The sequence below is a fragment of the Manduca sexta genome, chromosome 20, assembly GCF_014839805.1.
Source record: "Manduca sexta isolate Smith_Timp_Sample1 chromosome 20, JHU_Msex_v1.0, whole genome shotgun sequence".
NCBI lineage: Eukaryota > Metazoa > Arthropoda > Insecta > Lepidoptera > Sphingidae > Manduca > Manduca sexta.
The window spans coordinates 15,208,625-15,236,578 of NC_051134.1; the positions used below are offsets into that span (position 1 = coordinate 15,208,625).

Genomic DNA, 27,954 nt, shown 5'->3' on the forward strand with positions numbered 1-27,954 from the left:
GATATCATATTATCGACCGAATAAGGAACGTCCCTGGTTTATAGTAAGTTGGCAGCATTGTGTCTTTTTTATGAGTAACGTTGGTATAAAATTTTACCTAAACTGAGTTTATGTATATGTGTGCGTGAAATTAAAATCAATGTACTGAGTACCGCCTCTTCTTTTGTAGTATATTACTTACTCTGTAAATTAACAGAATATATATTTTAAATTGGCATTTGGTAACATTGTTTTTATGCTTTCATAATTAATTTTGTGTTAGGTAACTTTTAACTTTTATGGGATCCAATCACAACAAATTGGAATTGGAACTTTTATGTCTTACGTAGTATTTGTATTTGTTCGGGTTTTATTTTAATGTTAAACACTTCAAATAAGCAATTATAAATTTATTTTGCAGAAAATCGTACAACCATTTTATTTTATTTTTATGACAATCTATTTCCTTTTTTTAAAATTCGGGAATTAAAAACAAACCTATTTATTTTTAACACCCTCTCCTAATTTCCGAAACTTTACATCTTTTAAATCACAAAACACAAACAAAACATACCCTACTTCTTATTGATACAAATCAAACTTGTTAATGCTATTGTATTAACAACACATTTAACGACAATTACAAAACTTTAAAAAATAGTTTTAATACAGGTAGACAATTTTAATTTTTTTTAACTAATGACATTTTATGTTTTATAAATTTTATTTTATTTAAGGGTTTGGTAAGTATGTCAGCAGTTTGAGAATCGCTAGGACAATACTTAATACAAATATCATTATTCATATATAACTCATGAATGTAATGAAAACGTACATCAATATGTTTTGAACGCTTATTAAATACACCAGTTTTAATAAGTTGTATGGCACTTTGATTGTCTATATTAAATACAAGTTGAATATTAATTTTTAAATCATATAACAAAGATTTTAGAAACATTGCCTCTTTACAAGTTTCAGCAGCAGATATAAATTCTGCTTCTGTTGAAGACAGTGCAACAATTGGCTGTCTCCTAGAGCACCAGGCTACTGGTCCTTCAGCTAACATTAACACATAGCCTGTAGTACTTCTGCGTGTCTCTAAATCACCCGCATAATCAGAGTCACAATATATCTTCAATTCAGTTACGTCAGAATTAGCACTGTAGAACAAACCCTCTTTTATAGTATTTGAAAGATACCGGAATATTTTCTTTACAGCAGTCACATCTGACTTAGTGGGTTTTCCATGTATCGGCTAACTAAAGCAACAGAGTAAGCTATATCAGGACGTGTTCTTGTTGATAAATATAAAAGACTTCCCACTGCTTCTCGATACGGAAACTTCACATTATCCTCTTCTTCTTTTCTTAAATATATATCCATTTGACTGGGTATAACTGAAGATTTGCAATTTTCCATGTTATATTTTCTTAATATTTGTTCCGTATATGAAAACTGTGTTAAGTACAATCCTTCATGTTTCTTTTTTATTTCTAAACCTAGAAACATTTTTGGTTCTTCATATATTTTTATTTCAACATTTGTATTTAATTCTTTTAGTGTCTTCAGTATATTTTCTCTATCTTTCCCTATTACTAATCCATCATCAACATATATGGCCAATATTATTGATACATCTTTATTTTTAAACACGCATGGTTCGTTTCTTGTTGAAACAAAACCAATCTCATTCATTATTTCTATGAATTTCTTATTCCATCTCTGTGGAGCCTGTTTTAATCCATACAGTGATTTTTAAACAACAAACTTCGTCTTCATGTCCTTCACAACCTTCTGGAATCTTCATATAAACTTCACTTTCAAGATCTCCATTTAAGAAAGCAGTCTTGACATCAAATGTCATAATACAGAAGTTTTTAGCCACTGCATATGCAAATAAAGTTTTCAATGCTGACTGACAAGCCACTGGGCTAAATATTTCATCAAAATCAATATTGCGTTGCTCAAAACCTCTAGCAACCAATCTTGCTTTATATGTTCCATCTTCTTTTACTCGAAACACCCATTTATTGGTAAGTATTTTATGTCCTTTAGCTTCATTTTTATTAACTAATTTCCATACATTATTTTTCTTTAGTGATTTTATTTCCTCCTCAACAGATTTTTTCCATTTATCTTTTTCAGGTGATGACATAGCTTCTTTGAAGGTAAGTAAAACATAATCTTTATATTTTTCAGGTAACTTTCTTATCCTTTTTGTTCTTTTAGATACATTATCATTTGTTATTGTATTTGTTTCCGATCCTTCTATTTTTATATCTATAACATCAGATTCACATTCTTCAACTTCTTCTTTTACAGATCTATCGCTGGAACTACCAGTTTCATCTGGAGAGAGAAATTCTTCTTCATCATGTTCTTCTTCTTGACAATCTTCTTTATATATATTTATGTTAACATCTTGTTCTTGATCAGTTTTATATGTATTTATTTCAGCCATATTATTTTTAAATACCACATCACGAGCATAAATAACTTTTCTTTTTATTTTATCAAACAACCTATATCCTGTTTTGTAATATCCAATCATGATATACTCTTCTGTTCTTGAATCTAATTTTTTAGTAGATCTCAAAACTTTGGTGAAGGCTTTTGAACCAAATACCTGAATGTTGGATAAATTAGGTCGCTTATCAGTCCATGCTTCATATGGAGTTACTAATGATTCTTCTGTGGGTAATCTATTTATTAAATATGTTGCTGTGCGAACTGCTTCACCCCACATTTCTTTTTGCATTCCAGACTCAAATAAGAGTGATCTAGCTTTTTCCATTATGGTTCGATTTAACCTTTCAGCTTTCCCATTTAATTGTGGACTATATGGTACTGTATAATCCAATTTAATACCTTTTTTATAGCACCATGATTTTAATTCTTTTCCTGTGTATTCACCACCATTATCACATCGTAAAATAGAAACTTTATTAATAGTTTCCCTTTCCACTTCATTAATGTAATGCTTCAAATGCTCGCTTACTTCATTTTTATGTTTTAGTAGGTATATTTTAGTAAAATGGCTAAAATCATCAAGTATTGTCAACACGTACTTCATACCATCCCATGTGTCACAATCCAATGGTCCACATATATCACTATGTATAATTTCAAGCTTTCTTGTTGCTCGCTCTCTTTTAGTACTGAATGGCTTTCTTACCTGCTTTGCTTGGATACATACTTCACATTTATCAATGACATTATTTATTTCTTTTTCATCAAGTGATATACCATCAGCCATCTTCACTAACTTTTTTAAAGCACCATTACTGCAATGTCCCATTTTTATATGCCACTCATTACATGTTTCTTGTTTCTTTGTAAACAATGACATCCCATTGTCTCTAAGAATATCTATTTTATACAAACCTGTTTGATCCTTTTTTCCTTTTAAGGCTACATAATTACCTTTTTTAATTTCAATACTATTTTCAGTAAAGATAACTTCACCACCCTCTTTAGTAGCAGCTGAAACAGAGAACAAATTCTGAGACAAGTCAGGAACACACAGAACATTTTTAAGTATACAATTTTTACCAACAACATTGCCACTACACGAAGCTGTCATCGTTATATTTTTCTTTGCCAAACACAGTTCGGTTTCATTACATTCAATGTTTTCTAACAAACTTTTATCACTCACCATGTGAGATGTACAACCAGAGTCTACAACAAACTCACAAATATTTTTCTCAATGTTACAACTATATCCTAGAAAGGCTACAGGTTTTAAATTTGTGTCTTTGTTCCTAAAAAAACAGTTTTTCTCGGTATGATTACTTTTCTTACAAATTGAGCACATCTGCTTACAATCCTTTTTTAAATGACCTGGTTTGTTACAATTAAAACATTTTACTTTACTGTTACTACTACTACCAACTTTAAATAATTGTTTGTTCTTTTTAATATGTGATGCCTGAAATACCACAGCTTCTTGTTGTTCCTTACTGGTATGCTTCTCATATTCTTTTAATAACCTCTGCTTCAAATTTTTTATGTTCTTTTCTTCTTTTGATGTCGATTCCCATGCAGTCATAAATGTTTCATAGTCAGGTGAAAGTGATGTGAGAATTTTGGTCTCTATCATATTCTCATCTAAATCAATTTTCAGTTGTTTTAATCTATATAACAAGTTTTCTAAATTAGCAAAATTCTGCATCATATCTAAGTTTGAGACAAATTTAAAATTAAAGAAGTCTTGCATTAAACGGCTTCTGTGCCGAACTTCATTGCCATCAAATAATTCACATAAAACTTTAAACATTTCCTGAGCAGTTTCACATTCATACAATTGAGAAAGCAATTTCTTGTCAACGGTCTGCATGATAACGTATTTTGCTTGAGCATCTTTTTTATTGAAAGAATCATCCTTTTTTAATTTCTCTGTACCCTCAACAACATCAACTAAATCTTTTGCTTGGAATATTATTTTAATTTGAAAACGCCACATTTGATAACTTTCAATATCACATAATTTTTGAATATTTTTCAATTCTTCCATAGCGGTAGCCATTTTATTTTTCCGTTGTATTGTAACAATCACGGAAAACTTTTTATGTTGTACTGAATTCCACTTTTACTATTAAATAAATTCATCAACCACGAAATACGCAACCACGCTCTGCTACCATGTTCGGGTTTTATTTTAATGTTAAACACTTCAAATAAGCAATTATAAATTTATTTTGCAGAAAATCGTACAACCATTTTATTTTATTTTTATGACAATCTATTTCCTTTTTTTAAAATTCGGGAATTAAAAACAAACCTATTTATTTTTAACAGTATTCTCTTTGCTTTTATGGGTATCTCACGGATAAACTAGTCATACAAAATGTAAATAAATTAGATGCTATCCAAAACGCAATATTTTTTTCTTGGTGAAATATTATTCTAAATAATGTCTGCCGAGCAAAATACAACACACAATAAACCAATGGTTAATGTTGAATACTGGTAGGTAGTACCTTCCTACCAAGTGGTGTAAATACATATTTAAAGTGATTTAGTCCTATTCCTTTATATAATATTATCATCACCACCATCACATAATGTCCAATGATGTTTATCCACTAATGAAGATACACTTCCCGTAAAGGTTTTTAAACCAAGCTGTTGGAAACTATCTGCAACCAGGGAATTCTTGCGACTTTTATCCCGTCGTCTGTCCACGTTATGTTTACTATTAATTAATTTTACCAATCATTAAAACCACTTTTTAACTTTTATTTCAGTGGCATGTGTGATTATGGAGGACACTGTTTGGCCCTTGCTCAAACTATAAAAAAAAGTACTCCTGACGCTGTAGTGTTCTGTAAACGAGGACGCCAAGGTAATCTAATTTAAGGTATCTATTACATGATTTGAATTAAAGGTACCTTATTCTTGCTTTTACCTATATTAAAAAAAGAAAAATATATAAATAAAACCACAGGTGCATCATCCATATGTTGCATAATTAATTAAAATAACGAATAAGTAGTAATAGCCAACATTTTTGTATCATTTTAATGAGTAATTAGTATTCATGTTACAAGTGCATGACAGCCTATTCTGGACTGAAATTGTTTGTTGATACCAAGGTGTACAGGTTCAATACTTAAGCCAAAAATCTCAGACTTCGAAGTTAGGTGTGTATTGTCTTAAAATTAAACCTCAGTGAGACTAAAGCTGCACCCAGCAGGGATAGTATCTAATTCAAAACTGATATTATCCAGACTTGTAAATGTGGAAGAAGCTCCTTTAAGCTTTCACAGCTGGTAGATTGAACTGGTTTTGATGACATTTGGTATGTAGATAGAGACCCTGGGAAGGATTTAGGCTATGCAGCAGGATTTTTATCCTGCAAAAACTTGATCATGCACGCAAAATATATATTTTTAGATTGCTTACCTATTAAGATCTGTGCAAGTAGGTTTTTCCTATAAAAAATCAATAAGTGTTATGTTGTTTACAACGAAATATATTTATTTATTAATATTTTATCCATATCTTCTTCATTCAACACACCTTTTTATGAAGAAAATGTAATTAGGTAAAACACAATTTTTTCAGGTTCATTTGAAGTGCTAGTCAATGAGAAACTAATTTATTCAAAACTTCAAACCATGGCTTTGCCAGATTATGAGGAAGTAGCTGAGGTAGTGAACGCAGTATCACATGGCCAGGAACCACAAGAAATTAAAGGACAACAACCAATTAACTGTGCAATATCATAATTTATTATTATTACAATGTTTTTCTAGTTATATCTAATAACAATAGGAGTTAATATGTAGATTTATATGTAAATAAAGTTATACCCATATCCCATTTGTTTAAAATTATAAATATAGTTTACCTTTTGTTTAGGAAGGATATCTCACCTCAATGGGTGGCCTGATAATAGTTACCTCAACATCACTTATAGGGTATAAATTATACCTTCTGCCTTCCCTAAGTAACTAAGGCTTTTGTGCTTATATACATCTTCAGCCCTGCCAGAGACATGAGCCAATGACAGAAAAATTAAGCCTGTTCAACTTATCTCTTATAAGTATATTATTTCCATAGTTTGATAGCCGGTCTCAATATCTTACTGACAGATTATAAACAGTTCATATAATTATTTTTGGTGATTATAAAATAAAATATTTAATCATTTATCCATGAAGTTTATCTTATGGAGATTTGAACATGATGACTGGTGTGTTTAACTTATACAGAGATGCATTTCGTTTTTCACATAGATTATCATAGATCAGTGCTATGAATCATCTATACATATATGTTACGCTGCTGCTTTATGTAAAATCGAGTGTAAAAATATTAAAAACAACTACAGTTTAAAACATAAAAGTATTTTAGAACAATTAAAACAACATTACTATTACTCAGTACAAAAAGATGCTACAGCTGGTACATTCACTAGTTATGGATGGTATCTTTACTAGATCTCTGGTATTCTGAGTTTCTAATATTAAAACAGCACAATAGTTAGCATAACAATTACTGACATGTTTAGTAAGTTATTGAGATAGGCCGCTAGTAAATTTAATTGTCTTTACCAATAAGCAGTCTGATAGGGGTAGGCAGTATGGGCAAAATAATGCATAGCAATAATTACAAATGATCATGACGCTTTTTTTCAGTTACATATTATATCATCACAGCCAAACATTATTCTATTTACTTATATTATTATACTTCAGAATTTTATCAACAATAAAAAAATCTTAAATTCAAATTTCTGATTTCAACAGCCTAAATCTTAGGAACATATAATATACCAGATCGTAAAAATCTTATCTTTGGAGAATCCATCTATGGATTTTCCACCACCACTTTGAAATTTGCCCACCAGGTGGCATAGTAAGCTGCCAATGTAAATATTGGGTACTCTGAGACTCATCAATATAGAAAATATTCTACTTCATAAATCCAATATAAAACATTATCTAAACAATAAAATACAAAGCTGAAATTAGTACCTATAGATAATGAAAAATTACTTTTCAAGATCTAAATTGGTGATAAATACATAAATAATATTATTTAGTATTTTACTACAACTCCAGCATTGCTTCTACTCACTTATTACAGGCAGCCATAATTAAATTCGTTAAATTTTATTTATGGCTTCTCTTTACATATACACATTTTTTAATCAGTAATATATTGGCAAGATGATAAAACAATGGTTTACGAAGATGTACTTATTTCTAAACTTATTTTGGCATACATACTCTAAACAGTAATAAAATAAATTATGTTATCTTAAAATTTCTTTTACGACAGTGTAATTTCTATTTGGATAAAAATGGCCAAATAACAATTTTCTATACTTTTTAACGTGAGTAAAACCGTGTTATTTTCGACTAATTTTCAATTCATATGATTTTTTCATAAATGTTTAAGTTATAAACAATTTTAACTCTTTGAATACATTCATCTGCTTATATCATCATCTGCTTTAGCTTTGATCGGTGCATAAACTACCAAAACATTGTCATTAGACGCGTCTATGGTGCCAACATAACTTAAATATATTCCAAAACGTAACTTTCCTCCAAATTGCTCTGATATTGTCCTTAGTGGTTCCACAGTTTTTTCACCCGTTTGCTGGTCTATACACACCATTTGACACCTGGGGCACTGGCCTTCAACCTAAATAGATACAAAAAAATTGAATACTAGTATTTTAGTTAATGTCTTATTGATATGTACTTTGACAGCTGCACCAAAGAAAAATACTGGCCACGTTGGCGACGCAACTTCCGTGCTTTAATCGACGCTGGTGTGGTCGATCCCAAATATTAAGGCTTAAAAACACAACAAATGTGCCTGTCGTATTGAACGAAGTATGATAGAAGCATTAAAAGGTGAATACGAAAAATCTTAATTTACAATATATTTAATGAATTTTACCTTAAATTCATGCTTTCCTATAAATACTTTTTGCCAATCTCTTTCTACTAGTTCCTCATCCATATCAATTATAAGGTTCCCTCTGAAGCGATCTGTTAATTGATCTATATCATCTGTAAACATTGGGTCCCGTATCTGTTTGCTTAACCATCTCACAGTGGCTTTATTTATCAAAAGAAATTGTGCTTGATTACTTAACGAAAGAAGTTTAATATCTTCATTATTCTTTTTTTTCTGTATTCTGCTATCTTCATCCGCTTGTCTTATAAGCCGGAGAAACGATACCTCTAACGCCTCAGATATCCAATCAGCTACATCATCTCCACAATCGTAACCTTTAAACCATGTCCCGCACAAACTTTACTGTGGCACATTGATGTGTTCTTAAATTTCCCCTGTGTAGTTATATCCAGTGGCACTGAAATTGGTTCTTTTCCTGAAGGATAAATAAATAATATATGATTAGGAAGTAATTTGCAATCTTATCAAATAAAAATATATCAATTTACGAATTTACCTTTGAAATTCAAAATCATTAATCTACGTTTCAGATCTATTGTTGGTCTTATCATACACATGCGCGAATTTTGTTTCTGTGTCAAACACACTCCAGTATCTTTTATTATCATCCAATCTCGATCAAATTCAAAACCTTTGGGACCTATTTTCCATGCAGAATCAATTTTAAACGCACCACATGATTTGATAGGAAATATTGATATTTCTTTTAATGCTATCTTTGAGTCTGCATGAGGAATGTTTAATATGTTTTTGATATCTCTGAAATAAGCTGTGTCATTTATTAACCTATGGAAAATGCTGTTAGGCTTGTCTGGCTTTATTACTTTCTTTGTTTCATTCACATTGTAATCTGTATATCGCTTTGGTTTTGTAACAGTTGTTTTAACAAAACATTTACAAATCATAGTTATCAATTTGTCAACATCATTAAAAGTATTATAATATCCAAATGAGACTCTAATAGCTCCAGTAGGCTTTCCATGAATTAGGTCTACTTCATCACCACATCTGTGTCCTGCTTTGTACATTTCCTTCATATCTTTGTTTGTCATCATGAGGTGTCTTTGACAAGATCCCGAGTTGCAAAAGCATCCAGTTCTAACACTTAGATTAAATAGATCTGCCATATGTTGAAACTAAAATTAAAAAGGAACATAATGTTTAAGTCCCACTTCGATTAAGTAAAAAAAAATTAAAATTATTTTTCTAAACAAAACAATAAATTCTTCAGAAAAATACAATTATAATTAACAGTACATAAAAGGCATGTAACTGTTTACTTTGTTTTAAAAAAAAATACAAACCTCTGTATATCCTATGTATGTGCCATTTTCTCTCATTAAATTAAATGTCACTATACTTCCTTGCTTACTGATGTCATTAAATTCTGAATCCATGTAAAGCATAACAGCTTTGGCACCATTATTATGTTTTAATAATAATAGCTGTTGATACAAGTCCTTAGCTAAGTAATATGAATGATGAGATATTGTATCCATGAGGTCATTATTAATAACTTTAGGAATTAATTTGTTTAAATTATCAAAACAATGTTTCAAAGCCAGTATTGATAAGAATGATACTGTGCCATCTTCAAACCTAGTAAAGTAACACAACAAATTAGTTATTACATAAGTATGTAAGCAATATAATTGTAGCAAATAAAAAGTTAATATGTATATTTTATACCTTTCATGTAGAATTTCTCTTTTTATATGATAATCTTCATCACTTAAAAGTGCATCAACTGTACCGCCACCAAAATATCTTTTTTGACTCAACACATTCCCACTGCTGTTTTTAATCAAGAGAGCACCGAGGCCTGTTGGGAATCCAAATATTTTATAAAAAGACATGCAGACAAAGTCAGGCTGATTCTCTGATAAATCTAATTTGTTTGTGGAGACATATGATGCTGCATCAAGGAGTATATACCAATTACAATTGATTTTGCACAAATGTTTCTTGACATAATGATTGAGACATCCACTTTTTATCTTGTCTATACAATCTATTGGATACTTGTATCCATTGAAATTGCTTTGTGCGGGATACACAAATAATGTGTTAGCATCATTGCTATCTCGCCATGCTGTTTGTTGTGTGCTAGCCAACGATTCTAGAAAATCATCATGAGATATGTGAATAATATCAGCATTTTTATCAGTAGCGATTTCTCTTAAACCAAGCACTGAGGTATGATTGTCTCTTAAGTATACAAAAGAACCGCTTGCTAAGTTATCTTGAACACCAGAAAATTGAAATGATTCTGCAACCAACTTCAGAGATTGTGTTGTGCCTGATGTAAATACTACACTGTATGTTGAGGGATTAGTATTGAAATGCTTGAGTACCAAACACCTTATCTGCTCTAAGCAGTCTTTAGTGTATTTATCTGTGTGAGGGTTCATGTAGACATTGTTGACTAAATCATCATTGATGGTATCAAGTAAATTTGCTGGATATAATGTTGCACCGGCATTGTCCAAGTAACATCTATCTGAAATAGAAAAGTATACCAATTGAATATTATTATTTACAAAAGTTAATTTTCTTTCGTACATGTCCTTGTCAAACTTAATGATGATCTGCACAGCAAGGAATTGATACATATATACAACCAGTGGCCTATTTGAAATAAAAGCCTCAGGGGCAAACAGTATTGTTTATATTGTTTTATAAAACCAAACAAGGTGATGCCTTACATGGTAATTGAATTCAGGAACTTCAGGTTCACAGTTTCTTGCAACCTGGTATTCATCTGACAAGATCTTTAAGTGCTGTGTGCACTGAGTTAGTTAACACAAAAAATCTTATCATGGTATTAATAAAATGACAAGTGCTTTCCACTTTATTTATAGTATTTTCATAATTAATACAATTATAGAAACTGCAGTGTATATAGTTTATTTAATGTATTTTTATCAAAGTGATTTTAGGTTTAGTTACTAACTGCTATCGCCAAATTTACACTTCATATTTTATTATATTTAAAAAATTTTAAATGAAGTATTTTATGAAATGAAATTTTTTATGTAATATTTTATTAACTGATAATTTCAACTTTCACTTAATAACACCTACAAAAATTACGGATAGGAACATTTAAATTTCAGCTGCACAAATAAATTTTATATATATTATAAACTGAGTATATTTGAACAAATGGCAGAACTTTAGCAAAATACGCCATGAACAAAATTACTTACTAAATATTGATTCTTAATATATGGAACAATTAATAGACTGCATACAACTAGTATCTCACAGTTTGGGTAAATAAATTGTGTATGAATAAATAACTGGGTGCTGAACACATAGATAACAATGCAACTTCTGAAATCATAGTTTAGTGTAAATAAATTAGATGTGAACCAATTCATACATAGCCATAAGCCCTAAGGGCATGATACAAGTCTAGAATGAAAGCAATAAAAAGGACAGAGATTGATGTGTTCCACACTCTTGTAGATCTAACACAAATAATTGCACATCATACAAATTATCAAAAACTTATGTGGCAAACTGAAAACTTTAAATAAATTTGGCCAATTCAATCTGATTAATTTCACTCAATATTGACTTCATCATTAATGTTTTTAATTCCCTACCTTAAATGATGGTAATTCAATGAAATTTAAGTTGTGTAATTAAAGCGTTCAGGTAAATGGCCCACGTTCACTTAAAAACGAGTCTGATAGTACCTACTCGTATTATGATAAGAGTAAAATTATAATTGAATGCAAAAAAACACCAGTAACATAATATTACAGACTTACCACCTAATCTCCGAAATCCTGATGTAATCTTCGTCATCTGCTCGTTGCTTATTACTTGACTCAAAACATTCATCTCGTAAGGCTCCGCGGGTTGGTCTAAACAAAAATAATTGTTATTAAAAAAACTTAGTTACATGCAAAACAATATTTATAGGACGTTCGCTTGCCTTAGTGACGAAATCATCACTGACGGTTTCTTTTTGTGTATGTAACCTTGTGTTAAGCCAGAACGGTTTAATAACAAATAATTATTATTTTCGAAATAATGTACACGAATATTATTACCTATCAGTCTATGCGATTGACGTTTCTGACAGGGTTACCAACTCTTAAAAAAAATAGCCCTAAAGTCACGATAAAATATCCCCAAATAGCCCTAAATGCAAATGCAAAAACCCCAAGAAAAGCCCTGTACTGTCAATGTTATTTTGTATGGTGAAGTGTATACCCAATGTGTATACCCAATATATAAGAATATTACTGAAATAAGTTCCCTGTTTTATTAAAATTTAAAGGCCGAAGCCATGCCTATAGTTATGTGGATCAAAGAGAATTATAATACAGCGTCTCAGAACAATGAGAAGCATTGTTTAGGGTAAGTGTGGATCACTATCCACACTTACCCTAATACGACGAAATTTTAAAGGCCGAAATATCCATGCATATTAATTATTTTTACGTTTTTCTTTCAACTGCGAGAACTAATCACTAACTAGACGTGAATTTAAATTCTTTACTTGTCAATACTTGTTTAGTTACCCAGATTAAAGGTGAAACAAAATGTATGAAAAATGGACCTTAAGCTATAACCTTAATTCATAATTAAATAACGGCATACAGCGTGCATTCGCGTACATTAACAATCACAATTTTCAGTCAAGAGAAAAACAATAATAATATTATAGAGACAAACACAACATAATGATCGGTCGGTCGTCTTCCAAAAAATACGTTACATGTACTTAATAATAAATAAAATTGTAGGGATTTTGGACCTCATGAAAGTTTTGGGTGGATAGTGCGTACCTACCTAATAGGTCCCATATTTGAAAGGCTATTGAAGGGTAGTTACTAGGAATATAATATGATTTAGGTATTTTTGTGAGTATATACTGACGAATGACATGAAATCGCATTATTTATATTAAATAAAGACAGTCATTGAAATCAACAGAATATTTAATAAGTACTTACCATTATATTTTTCGTAATCCAACGGGATTTTTGTCATCTGTTCGAATTTCATTACATGGCTGAGCACACTCATCGTGGAATGTTTCTGTAACAATATGGAATCTTTTTTTTAAAAGTATAATACACTAATATATTAAACTGAAGAGTTTCTTTGTTTGGACGCACTTATTTTAGGAACTACTAAAACGATTTTGTTTTTTTTTTCTTGATAGGAAGTTACATTACTCCTGAGTGCTGTAGGCTACTTTTTATCAAGGGTAGTACAAATTTTCGTGGCCGATCGCCTATGGCCGACTTGTTAGTTAGCCAAAAAAAAGGTTTTACCGTTTGTTAGTGTAAAAGCTGATAGTGTCCAAATCACGCGTTAAGATTTTTTTCTTTTATTTTTATTTTTAAACGACGGTTTAAATGTATATAAACAGAAGAATACAGGTGAATTTAATGCCATAGATATTTTCTTCCAGGTGACGTTAGGGTGGTGAAGAGATAATAACGGAAAGAGAGTGAGTAGATTATAGTTATGAGGGCGACAGTTACGAAGAAAATTGTTGGAAGAGCAAACGTTTTAGCATTTATTAGCATTCAAACTTAATAATAATTTTAGAACACAGAATACTTGATATAATTATAAACTAATAATGACTTAATTTTAAAGTTTTAATCTCCATTAGAAATGTGGCATAACCTAGATCCGTACGGAGAATAAGTTTCACCCAGAATTTAGGCAAAATTTTCCTTGTACTTTTGTATTCTATTATGTGCCTACCCAAGTGCCTTTATACATAGAGTTGAGATTCTCCGTTATCTAAAGATATCGGTGAGGTAGATACATAATATGAGTAGTTTATAAATTAGAACATAGTGTTTGCCCTGCACCTGATAGTAAGCGCGATGCCGTCCAGATAGAGTATTTAATGGCAGCAGACGGTTATTTCATGCCATTCAACTCAATCATGCGGGCCTACTTCTTCACGCTACGGCGAAAAATTCAGGATAATAGGAAGGAGGGAATACGCATGCTGGCAAACTTTTCCAAAGCCTGATGGTGCGGCAAAGAAAAGAGTTGGCGAACCTATTGATTCCATATTGAAAATTACTCACGACGCGGCGTAACTAATACAAAATCATCAAAATTGCGTTATTTATAAAACAAAGTAACGTATCATTATTCAAAATTATTTATGCGTTAGATAATGCAAATATTGAACAACGGAAGTGGATGCACCGTGCACGTATTCGAGAACAGGTTGGAAGAGGTGCATCCAGGAAACCCACTTTTTGCCTGTGTGTTCCGTCTCATGAGATAGGGGGTGAACCGATGTCCATATCGGCCACAAATTCTCGACTTTTGTCCATATTGAGCAGAAAAATTTAATCACCTTGTCTGAGCCGGAATGCGACCCCAGGGCTCAGAGCGGTGTAGTATCGGGCTCGGAAAACAACTACGCCACCGGGGAAGTTATATTATTATTTAGTAGACAATATACTTAATATACCTGCTGGCTACGCAAAAAAATGCGCTTAAAGTTTGTTTTTGTTGAAATCTCCTAAAATCTACTCAAATAAAGGGCGGAGGAATCACAGGTGATATGGGTCGACCGTGTCGACTGAAGGTACGAATCTACCTCCACAGCATCGCCTTACTAAATTGCGTTACACCAATTTAATTATTGCTTTTATGGAGGGCTTTTAGTAGCTTTTAGTAGCAAGCGGCGGCATGATCGACTCTCCTTAAGTGAATTGACGTCCACGAGGGCACTCGCTTTACTGCTTTACACACTTTTGTTGTGGGTTTCTCGTCTTCATGTAAGAAATATGTCTTATTGGTATTTATGTACAGTCAGCAACAGAATTCGTTGAACATAATTTGTTTCCAATATTTCCTAATCATTATCATTTACCATAAGTTACTGATTAATTTAAATACAAAACAACTTGACATAATTGAACTACAAAAGTAGCTGAACGCCGTCAAATCATTCACTGCTAAACATTACTAGCAATTTTTTATGATCTGTGATAAATACAAATATGGCTGAAATTACCAAATTCTTTGTTTTATATAAAAGCTTTTTTTCTAACAGTCCAGAATATCAATTAAATTGTTATTTTATAACATACTAGCTTTGGCTCGCTACTCCGCCTGGGTGAAAAAGTTTTTCAAGGACTAAAGTCTTGCTTTATATTTACCCGGGATAGAAAGTAGCGTATAGCGCTTAAGAGTAATGTAGCTTCCTATTAGTGAAATATTTTCAAAATCGGTTCAGTAGTTCCTGAGTTTAGCGCATTCAAACAAACAAACTCTTCAGATTTATATAATAGTATATATTGATTTTTTTCAGCCAATCCTTTCCTTGGGTATCCATATTGAAATGATAACCTTAATCTGTACTCTTCTTTGGTAAGTGATTTATGGTCCGTTTCAATGTTCAGGTGTTTTGTAAATTAGTATCTGTTCATCGACTTTTGTTGCTGATCGTACCTACGTTATAGGTATAGATATTTTTGCTATTCAAAATTATGAATAGTTATTTCTATCCGGGTAAGTATTTTGTGATTGTTGTTACAGAAGTACTAAATTCGTATAGGTCTTATGAAGGTACCTATAAGTCAGGTGTTACGAGGAGTACTTAGGAAACAGAATCTACAAATATTGTGTACTTAAGTACTTATTAATTAAAACTTCTTTTAACACATGATTTTGGGCAGGTATTTAATAACAATTTTTAAACACCAAAGTCCAAACCTAATCAAGGTATGATTAGGACCAGAGTAAGTCACTTTTAAACGCCGGAATAGAAAAGGTATTACCCACACATAATGAGCATATCCTGTCGTAGCTAAATACTTAAATAATAAATTATGCTACTCACGGTGCACGGTGTTCCGGAACACAAATCGATGATGACACTTGAATAATCTCGTGCAGTCAAGTTTACGACTTGACGCAATCAGATAAAATATAATACAAGTACGTTTTAACTTCGACCCCTTGTTGATCTCATTTTCCGCGGATAAAGAATGAGTTCAATCAAAGCGGTCACCTCTTGTTATAGCCTCGGCCGATAAACCGCTATTGTTTCTCTGTTTTGCATCAAGGGCTCGTACAAACAATAGTTACAAGCAATCTGGGTGCCGCGGCGTGTGGTATGAAGTAAATGTTTGGTTATCTCATTCATGACTTGAACCCTAAAGTTTACAAATATTACGAAATAATTGGTCAATGTTTTTACAACAACGTGTAATGTTCGTGAATAATAAACATGTGTGGAGTATAGTTACATAAATATTTTATGTTTTATTTATCAGTTGTATTTAGAAACATTGTCATAATTTATTATTGGAAGTGAGAGTTACGTATAGTCAAAAAAAAAAAAAAAAAAAATACTAGCACCGCGATAGAATCCGAAAATTAGTTTAATTTCAAAGTCAGTTTCTTTTTTTTTATTTTATTTTTTATGTCTATCTTTAATATTGCTATTTGATATACGTACCTACACAAGGTAAGAATAATGCTAAGAAAAATATACGAAGTACCCTTTTCGATAAATGAGATATGATCCTCTCATTTATGAGAATGAGTATTCATTTAATATATAATTACGATAATTATTTTTATAAACATTAAAATAAAAAAAAATCTTAGCGTTAAAAATAACCACATGCTTAAAAAACCATTACCGCCTTTCCTTGGTTCACTGTAGTTGGATATAAAAATAACCCAGTAGGTAGCCGAGATAAAAGGAAGTTTTAGTAGTTTTTATATTAGTAGATACTATTCTATATTCTGTAGTTACAACTCTATAAGAATATTTAAAAGTTATATTATCATTTTAAAACATCCATGGTTGATAAACAATAACAAATCTCAGATGTTTAATTGTTATCGTCTTTGTTACGCCGAAACCACAGTTATCGATATCTAAGTAACAAGGGTATCTAATACGAACGGATTTCAAGTAAAAACTATGAACGGGTTAGAATTACCTATTATCTAAGTGATGTAAGTATTACCAGACTTTAAAATCATTTACTCAAAAGGTCATTTGCGTTACCTTCAAAGAAAACGCTGTATTCTTAGTTTATGACGATATTTTGAAGGTTACTAGTACTCTAGTGCTACACTCGGCTATCGCACTTCGTATTGAAAATAAACCTTGAACGTTCCAAAATATCGCAATTTAAAGCAACAAAATCGCAGTCGCGACCTTAGTGTTCGTTTCTTTAAGGAAATTGTTTGTAGTGTATTTTTAACAAATATCCTCCAATTATTACATATTTAAATTTGACGTCGTCAATGCTATAATGTAGTTATATGTACATGGAAGTAAGAAGGTGTCATTTAAGACGTCATCTAAATAATAATACCTACGTGGCAGGCAAGACACGCAGTAGATAAATTCATTAATGTTAATCTTATGTGTGATTATGTATTAGGCGAGATTAGGCGTATATAAAACATGTTTCGTAATTTAATCGAAAAAAAAAACAAATTACTTAAGTATCTATTATTTATGCTGAAACTCGTTTATCTGGTCTAATAAAACCTTGTACTTATGGAAATTAATTACAGAGCTAGTGTAATATATTATATAGCTTTTAAATATCATTGAGGCTTAGGAACAGAGTTATCACCGGTTCATTATCATGTAAGGTCAGTGGCTCTAGTCAGTGGCAACTAGTAGTTGATCCTGAGCGCTATGTTCCCGTAGTTTGGCATTGACTGACATTGTGTCGAAAATCACATTCATGATATAACCGGTCAGTAATCGTACACATTGCATCTGTTTTTTGTGATAGTAAGACGTATATCAGCTATGTATACTGGACATGCTAATTTAATTTCCGGTGTTATTATGTTGTTGTGTTTTAATAGTGTTTGTGACGTACGCGGTATAAACAATGCCTTTGTACAAGATGTTAGTGATACTAATTCGGAAATTTATTTGGATTCACTACAATTAATATCGAAATATGGATACCCTTCGAAAAATTACACAGTGGTAACGGAAGATGGATACAAATTGAATTTGATCCGCATACCAGGACTTGGACCGCCGGTGTTACTTGTGCACGGTATTGGAGACAGTTCTGATTCATGGCTAGTGTTGGGCCCCAGCGAATCGTTGGCTTACCAATTGTTCGATCAAAATTATGATGTTTGGATATACAATGCCAGAGGAAATAAATATAGCAAAGGGCATGTTCAAAACATTTCTAATAAACAATATTGGAACTTTAGCTATGAAGAGATGGGATCTCAAGATTTACCCGCTGTTATCGATTTCATACTCGCGGCGACATTTCGCACACAGTTGTCTTATGTTGGATTTTCTCAAGGAACTACAGTATATTTTGTTTTTTGCAGTTTGAGACCGGAATATAATGTAAAAAATTAAGAATGCAATTTTATTAGCGCCGATAACGACAATAAAAGGAGCACAGCATCCATTAATCGAGATATTTACTCAGAATTTGGATTTTGTTTCAAAGTTTTTTGATAGTATAGGTGTTTATGATGTCTTTGCTGATAATAGTTTAGTTAATTTATATCATGCGAAAGTATGCCGTGATGGTGTCCCAGAGAGATTTTTCTGTGAATTAGAATACCTATTTAATTTTGGTGTAGATAACTCCTAAGCTGCATGTTCTAGCAAGTCATATGCCATCCGGAGTTTCGACGAAAACTTTCATACATTATTTTCAAAGTTACGTTACCAAAAAATTTCTTAGATTCGATTATGGGACTAAAATGAACTTATTTATGTATGATTCTCCACAACCTCCGAAATATAATTTGGAATTAGTCAAGACGCCTGTTTATTTATTTGTTAGCGGCGCAGATTGGTTTAGTAGAGTTGATAATGCGTATGAAATATTGAAGGAACTGCCTAATGTCGTAGGTTACAGTGTTTTTAACAAATCGTTAAATTTTACACATTTGGAGTTCGTTTATGGGACGCGGGTAAAAACTTTAGTCAACGATCCAATTATTCGGTTTTTAAATAATTCTTAGTGCTATAGTTTGCTAAGTATTAAGGAATTTGTTTTCAGATTGCTGTTATTATTAAAAAGTATGCGTTTAAGATATCATTAAAAAAGGTACTTTATTTAATGCGCAGGCAAACATAGTTGCACTTATGATACGTCAAAAGTCAAAACAAGTTATAAATTACCTTTAAAAAAATATACTTTATACTAGATAATATAATAAGACATTAAATTAGTGGTAAAATAATAAAAAAAGGTAAATCAAAGAAGTCAGCTCGAACTGGCATGTAAGGGGAAATAAAAACTTAAGTAATGCGTTCTGATCCATACTGATGACAACGATATGGACCCTAGCCTTGCTAACCTACCAACCCTTCAGTTGTTACTTAAGTGATGACTACCCGAAGAAGATAGGTAGAAAAAAACTCCGGGCTTACTTTTTTGGTCCTTTTTATTTCATTTAAAATCAGTAAGTAGGTACCTCATTATTTATTAAGGTATTAAGCAACTCGTAGTCAATTTATATTAGCATCTTGTATCCTAGTTTTAGTTATGAAAATTAGCTGAATCTCGTCCGCGATAATGCAGCTAAACTGTCCATCTAAGTCAGGGCGTAAATATTTCATGAGGAGAGCAGGCCCGAGGCTATGCTTTCAGCCGAACGGTTTAATTTGGCTTCGATCGACTATGCATGCAGCCTATATTGAGCGGGTCATTAAGTGTAAAACTACAATAATATGAAATATTTCTCTGTGATAATTTTTTATACTTATAGCATAATTTGGCAAATAATTATTACTTATGCAAAATTATTCAGTTTCTGTTTCTTTTAATATCAATACGCCGAAAACCGACATACTTCATAATTTTTTATGATGAATTTTGGACGTTTCTATAATATTTTTGACATTGCTATTGCTCTCAGAACAAGAATAAGCAATTGCTTTTTGTCATAAAATATTCAGTTGACTATTAAATAAAACTGTCAAAAAAACGTAGAAATTATGGGTTAATTAAACAAAACCATTTTGAAAAAACTGTTAAGTAGACATAAGTATTTCTCTAGCATGTCGGTTAAGACCGACAAATGAGCAAAAATTCTATAAATAGACTGTTTACGCAAACACAGACGTTGCGTATTTGTATATCTTTCATCAAGGATTCAAAGTAAGCTGTTTAAATTTAAATAAAAGGTCCGAAGCGGCTTTAAAACACAATAAAAATACGTGTGTGTACTTATGTTATGTAGGTACGACGTAAGAAATTATACTTCTTTGGCGTAACAAGATAAAAAAAAAATCTATAAATTTTATCCTTCGTGTTATCCTATGTTTGTAGGAAAACGGCACTAATAATAGAAAAGAGAGGTATTTAATACATTGAAATAAAGTTTTATTATAACGCATTATCTAGTTAAATACATTTTAGTTAAATATCGTAATTTAATTTAACTTTTCCGGACTTTATTACTTATTATTTGTATTTATTATTAATTTATTTGTTCACTTATTATATATTAAACAATAATTTAACTAATGACTAGCTCATTTCATGGTGTCGATTTTCGTGACGGTGTGTGCGCGGCTCGTAAAAATTTACTCTCATCATTTTTCCCTAACGCGCCAATAAGAAGTATAACTTCAATAAACGTTTTCCGGGTAAGTTCGACATTCTTTGTTTTGCTTGGATTTAAAAAAATGTATCACTTTTATACACTTAAAAAAAACGGAATTCTTCAATTTGCTGCCGGAACCGCGAACGTGCAATGCCGTTAATGTCAGGGGAGGCTCCAGACAAACAAATTAAACCACATAGTTTTAACATGAATGTGACAAATTGTTATTATAAATTTTATCCTATTTATTTATTTGAAAATAATAAATTAATTTCTAGGTCTAGAATTAGAATCTATTTGCAAAACGGATATTAAAGATTTTTTTTACTTGGAATAGTCTTGGGTGGTAAATACAATATCCGAAATTGAAATCTTTTAAAGTTAGTGGAGTATACCCATTTTAATGTATAAATATAAAAAATGGTCAAATATAATAATATGATAATTTAAAAGCAATTTAGACGGATAAGATATTAATACATGTTAAATTTAATACGTTAGGTATCTTAACCATGGATGTGGACTCTACAATTGTTGTCCCGATTGTCATTTCTGTGTATGGGCTGAAAACAAAGAGTCTTCGAACAACATTTTCAGAAGCTCTCAATTGGCCGTTGGGTTAGAGGCCAGATGCAGAAGGCAGTATCGCTGTATACAGCGCGCATTGTGAGAAGATAGGAATATTCTCAGGAGACTATGAATCCCTAACCTCCGGTGGATTAGGTCTTGAGATTCGTCATGGGTGATTAATTTTTATAATATTTTTATCTACACTGTTTTTTTTATAAAAGATATGTATAAAAATGTAAAAAAGAGCTTTAAAAATGAAGAGGAATATTTTTATGATACATAATGTATACAAAAAAATCAATATCATGTTTCTGCGGTATTACATTATTATTTTTACTTTGGTTGTTATTTTTTCTTATAAGTGGATATTGTTACGTTAATTTTATAACAAAAATGACACTGAAATTGTTGATTACGTGTATCGCTTCCTAGAGTACACAAATTTTTATTTGTTACTTACATTATTAGATATACAATACAATAAGTAATATTTTGGTATTCTTCATTTTTCAATAAGACCTAAAATAGTTTTTTTTAAAGAAATTATTCGTAAATGTTTGTATATTCCCGCACACAACCCGCAACCCGTATAATCTCTGATTGAAAACCAATATTTTTTGGTATACGTATTCGATAACGTGACGATCATGATTTTTATATTAGTATAATCATTGTGAACCGTGCGTGCGCTAGACCTAATGTACTACGTGTTACAAGTTGTAATATACCATATTTAAAAAAGTAAAAAGTTAATATTGATAATTACCTAACTATAATTTATTCAATTATCTTTATTGTTATTGCATAATTGATATGCCTAAACAAAGTCCCTATGAATAGAGCAATATTTCTTAATATTGAATTTTTACCCTCTGAATATGGTATAGTTATTAGGTTATTATTGCAATGTTTTATTTACTTATGTTATTAAAATAATCTTTTGAATTGTCGTTTTGTTTATACCCTATTTTGGCGGGAAGAAACACGAATCTGACTGTTTATAAATATTACTAGCGTGGGTTTGTAATTTTGTTATTTCCCGAGAAGTCAGTAGTTCTGTAAGTACTGCCACTTATAGGTTTCAAATAACAAAATAGGTACCTACTTAACATAGTCGGGTTATAAATATTTATAGCAAGTAATGAAAAATAATTATAAGAAACTAACTCTGGGAATAATAAAAACTATTTTTATTTAACGGTATTTATACTAATTTTGGGAGTTATTTTTGTAAATTAGTCATTTTCAAAGTTTTTTATGTATCCAAAATACAAGTCTTTGTTCGTATTACAAATTAGAAATTGTAATGTAAATGTTGATGTTTGTTAGCCAATATAAAAATATGTTGCTTATTTCACTAACAAAAAATAAAGTAGAAGTCGCTTATTTTCCAGGAAAATGTGCGGTTTGGATAATATCAGGAAAATATTTTCACGTGTTGAGTGTTGATCGGTATTGTGCTGTGATTTATTCAAATAAAAATTTTACAAATATTGCTACTGGGTTTTGTGGCGCGAATGAAAATTAATTAAGAAACTTCTGAATAATGGTTCTTATTCGTTGTGTCATTCAAGGGATGATTTTAATACATCCTAAATATGGTGCATTTTTTGTTCATTAATTTTCGCAAGAAATTGTTGGATACACAACCAACAGGTCGATAATTTTTTTTTAATGTGGTCTATGTCGGCATTTTTTGACTGATGGTTATGGAGTGGTCATTTTAACATTTCCGAGTTGTTTTTTTCATGTTGATAGGTATGATGTTTTTATTTCGTTAGTGGCCTGCATCTGACGTGTCATATTAAACTTGAGGTATAAGACTTTCATTACACTGCCTATCTGATAGTAAGTCACATATCTTTGCATGTGTACTAAGACCCTACTACACTGTGCAGAGTCGCATGCGCATGGTATGTAAGCAAGAGCTTCACACTGTTTAATATGCACTTCATTTGCAACAACTCGATGTAACCCTCGAACTAAAAGTAAAACAAACACAATACGTGTATTGTAGGTGTGTGGACTGGGCGCCGCCGAACGGTGGGCCAAAAATTAAAAAACTCGCTCTGACCGAGCCGGTGTCGCCAACAGGCGCCCTGTTCAAATTGCCTCTCTACACTCAATTTAACGTGAAAAACACTCTGCTTTGTCCAGGTAATGAACACTGCCATCAGGTCTGGCGCGGTCAACAGGCTCTTAATCCCCGAACGCATCATTATCACCAATATAATAAATCTATTATCTTATAATACCATTTATCAATTGAAAATTTCAGTGCTGAATAAGATCTGACCATTTTAAAATGAATACCTCTATCAATAGGTTCGTAATAAAAAAACCTGCATAGGTCTATCTATTGTAAAGACATAATTTGTTGAGAAAATTTAAATATTAATTCCAGTATTGTAAATATAGTAAAACAATATTAAAAATATATTTAAGTTTATTCAGAAATAAATTTTATATGAATGCTAAATTATTTATGATTCAAGGCAATAAGGACAAGTCCATGTGATGTTAAAATAAAGAGCGTATTGATTTTCCGCAAGAAATTTATCATTGTCAATGAGAACAATATAAATACACGTTCATTTGCAAGTTTACCCTGATCCTGCAATAATTGAGGCGCAACGTAATGGTTGAGCTAAGTATTCATAATTGCTATTAAGAGCCTATCTTAGATATAATATGTAGAGATCCATGTGTTTATTTACCATTAGGTAATGGGTCACTGGTTCCAGATGTTTTATAAAATTTATTAAAGACACCTTATTAAATAATTAAATAATGTACATATTACGATACTGACATATTTAAAGTACCTCCGGCTTCGCTACCCTCAAATTTTGCTTTCACTAAAAGTGTTGACTCTAAACTGATATAATGGGGAGATTTAAAAATTTGAAGCGTCAATTTGTTCATCTCTTTTATATGTGATTGGCGTAGGATATATCTTTTAAAAATTAATAGACTATCTTATATCAACTGTTCATACATTTCACGTTCACGATATCACAAATAAAATTTGCACTGGTGGTTCAACACTTGAATTTAATTTCTTAGTATATCAGTATTTATCTCTTAATAATTGATTTATAAAATGGAACAACTATTCATATTTATCATATACATATCATAGTAAGTACAAAATCCTTTTTTGGACTGACGTGACACTTATCAGTCGTAAGTTAACAGTACATTATATTCAATTAAATAAAATTAAAAAACAATGAAAGATACACGCGTAATTTTTTAAAAGTTATTAAGTATAAAATGCAACTGTAAGCAATAAAATTATACTATAATCTCATAAAAGAAAGCTAACCTTGGAGACAATGGAAAAAACGATTTTTAAAAGGAAGTTAATTTTGATTTTACTACACCTGTAATTTGTACGTAAATACTAAACAGGCTTTTTTAAGGCGTGTTATTACATATTCGATATTTTCATTTCAACAATACATAATAAATACTGGCCCGCCGTTGGTTCTTGGGCTGTCCGCCATATTAGATTTAGAATAACGTCACTTAGCTAACCGTGCATTGTCATCCAAACTAAACGTGTAGATATGCAAACTTTCCTCTCAATCGGCTATGCATAACTGCTTTAAATTTCAGTTGCAAGATTGTACCCGAATATACACAAATACATGCAAACATTGCATGTTAAATAAAAGCTTGTAATAATATTATACCTGCGCTTTTCTTATTTTCATAGTTACTATCGTCCACTATCGTCCTATAGTAGGCGCTAAAGGTCGCTACAGTGAGCTAGAGACTTTTGTTATGGGAAAGGCTTTTCATACTGGCGCTATCGCGAGCAACACCTAGCACTTAATAATAATTGTGTCTGTATACTTTTTCAATTCCTGTATAAGTTTTCATTAGTTTTTGTAGATTAATAATTATAAATCTTAGAATAAAACGCTATGTTTTGTTAGGAGTCTCATTTTTATATAAGTTTTTAGCAATTTCTGCCCTAAAACTTATTCAAATCTCTCATGATCAATCATTGGTCATTTTAAACACAATGGCTTGGAAGTTTTTGCTTAAATAGACACTTTTTCCTGGCTATATTTTCTCAAAACGTGCAGATCACAATATTATCTTCAAAAAGGATGGACAGTCTGTCCAAGATTTTTTAAATTGTAGCTTCAAAGTTTAAGGTTTGTTATTTTATCTCATCAAAAATTATCCCTGTATACTATCCGAGTTTAATAAATTTTATGATAAAATGTAAGTAAAGTAATTATTATGGTTATTTAAATTAAAATTTTCTTTTAAAGTTTTAGATTTTTTTGTCCTGTTGAGAGTTGTGCCCTATTAAATCTAACTGTGATTACAAAATCTATAGAATTATCTACTGATAATAATAAAAGAATAAAATAAATTAAAAACGTAAATAGGTATACTAACCTATAAGAAAATGTGGGGCCGACGCTTTTCCACACGATAATACACAAATCACGGCACAACAGTAAACATTTCCCATCAAGTATAAAGACACTTGTATTTATACTAAAACGCGGAGGATTGGTAGACAAACGTGGACGTGAGAAAAATATACAAATATATTTTGTTTTTATTCGATAGTGCTGAGGAAAAAGTTTGGGTCGGTAAAAAAGAATTACGGATGCTGGATATTTTTTTTTTGTGGTTTTGTGGTAAAGTGTAATTAATTTTACCGTCCAGTTTCAGACATATTATCTGCAGTTCAGTTACGTTGGGGACTGCGGTCTTACGATCCACCTTGTAACTGATCGGAAAAATGGCAGAAATCGGACGACCACTTGGCAAAGTCCCGAATATATGTATACAATATACATCCTACATGGGCACTACAATAAAAATTTGGTGGTGGCCATTGTCAGCGTATTATGGACGGCTCTCTATTTCTTTGTCAAAAACTGCTTAGTTCACCTTCTGGCTTCTTATGCTTCCTGTGATGCTGGACAATAATCTGACTTTTTATAATACATGCTATAAAACTATTAATGCGACAGTTTTGACTGACTTGACTTGACTTGTTTAAATTTTTTTGGGTGGATTTGTTTTTTATTCAAAAATATTCTACGTCAATTTAATTAGGTATTTTAACGAACAAGTGCGACGATGACTAATAAACGGCTGTTCTCTAACAAAAGAACATTATTAATTATTATTACGTATGTACATTGTTTGTTCTCTTTTACGACGTTGATACATTGTTATTTTCCTGAAAATAGGAATAAAATATAAATTAATTAATTTCTATTTTTCATTCGAAACTCAAAATTGTAATAGGCTGGGTTCTATTTTTGGTTATTTGGGTGTTAGATGGTTTCTTGTTAGCATTGCATCACTACCGTGTGAACGACCTTGGTTCGACCTCTCTTTCGCCAAGTTATTCGGCAAAATATCCGCCAATACATAGTCTAAATGAGGACTTCAAAAAATCAATTAACAAAAAGTTATTTGCAAATAACCTCAGAAACTTTAATAAAGTTACCCTAGAATTAAAGTTGCGATTCTTTACTTTTTTTTTTTAATTGAGAATTGTTACAAGTATTTTTATTATACAAATAAAATTAGTGTTCTTATTACCCCTCTTCCCCGTTGCAGCATTGTGACGTATTATCATGACTGCATAAACATAAAGAATAAATGAAGGGTAAGGTCAAAATAATTTTAAATGCCCAGAATAATTAGAGTTGTCTGTTTATTAATAAATTAATTCTATTTTCGTTGGACGCGGCTAGGCATTACACAGATAGACTAAGACGCATTGAATGCCAACACTGTAAGTTACATTTTTGCGGTAATGGGTCCCTGGGACTATTACTCTAGGAGTTAAAACTTCCATAATATTATGACGTCTACGGTAAAACCCAACAATGTGTAATTAAGTTAACTGTTTAAAATTGCGCATGTTTTGAAATATAATCTGGTTTGAATTTTAGTTTGTACCTATGTTATATAGAATTGTAAGAATGTTCATTGTACTCTTGTTTTGCGTCTTATAAAAAAAAACAAGGAGTTTGCATTATTTGACATTGTTCTTTTTATTTAGTAAAGCGATGTAATGAACACCTATTACATTAATTACTAGTTACTGTTTAATTTATCAATGATTGTTTAATAATTAGTAATTGGCCCTATAGTCGTATTTATGATTATAATATAGTCTTTACATTTACGACATCGTTCTTCAAAATATTATACAATGGAGCTTCCTATATACATAAATTAATTATGGGAATAAACGTTCATTATCTATGTTGTTACAATGTAATTATAAAATTGTTTACGTAGAATTCGAGTTTACGTAAACAATTAAACGTAAAAAACACCCTTAAGTATTAAAATGATAATCTCTGTGCCCGATGATTTTTATCTTTG

General features: G+C 31.2%; 3 protein-coding genes across 5 annotated transcripts; 2 read left to right on the top strand and 1 right to left on the bottom strand.

The window, feature by feature from the left end:
* The first annotated feature begins 279 nt into the window (after positions 1-279).
* Positions 280-6,304, top strand: LOC115449234 (migration and invasion enhancer 1). Of its 3 annotated transcripts, XM_030176983.2 has the most exons (4): positions 280-318; positions 4,801-4,953; positions 5,232-5,329; positions 6,052-6,304. In XM_030176983.2, exons 2-4 carry the CDS (start codon positions 4,898-4,900, stop codon positions 6,213-6,215), a joined length of 318 nt encoding a protein of 105 aa, XP_030032843.1. In that variant the 5' UTR covers positions 280-318; positions 4,801-4,897; the 3' UTR covers positions 6,216-6,304. The 3 variants fall into 3 exon arrangements, 2 of the variants coding, with proteins under 2 accessions (XP_030032843.1, XP_037296610.1); XM_037440713.1 differs by lacking the exons at positions 280-318; positions 4,801-4,953 and adding an exon at positions 3,861-3,947; XR_005112666.1 differs by lacking the exon at positions 280-318 and having other exon boundaries at positions 5,232-5,344; positions 6,052-6,166.
* LOC115449232 (molybdenum cofactor sulfurase) lies at positions 6,196-26,048 on the bottom strand. The gene is given in 9 exon segments (XM_030176979.2): positions 6,196-8,142; positions 8,404-8,751; positions 8,754-8,839; positions 8,921-9,560; positions 9,729-10,023; positions 10,114-10,924; positions 12,204-12,299; positions 13,398-13,482; positions 25,993-26,048. Coding segments are annotated over 8 exon segments (2,568 nt in total). The 5' UTR covers positions 13,471-13,482; positions 25,993-26,048; the 3' UTR covers positions 6,196-7,923.
* LOC115449233 (lipase 3) lies at positions 17,952-20,653 on the top strand. The gene is given in 3 exon segments (XM_030176982.2): positions 17,952-18,787; positions 18,789-19,030; positions 19,032-20,653. Coding segments are annotated over 3 exon segments (1,197 nt in total). The 5' UTR covers positions 17,952-18,214; the 3' UTR covers positions 19,414-20,653.
* Positions 26,049-27,954: the final 1,906 nt, after the last annotated feature.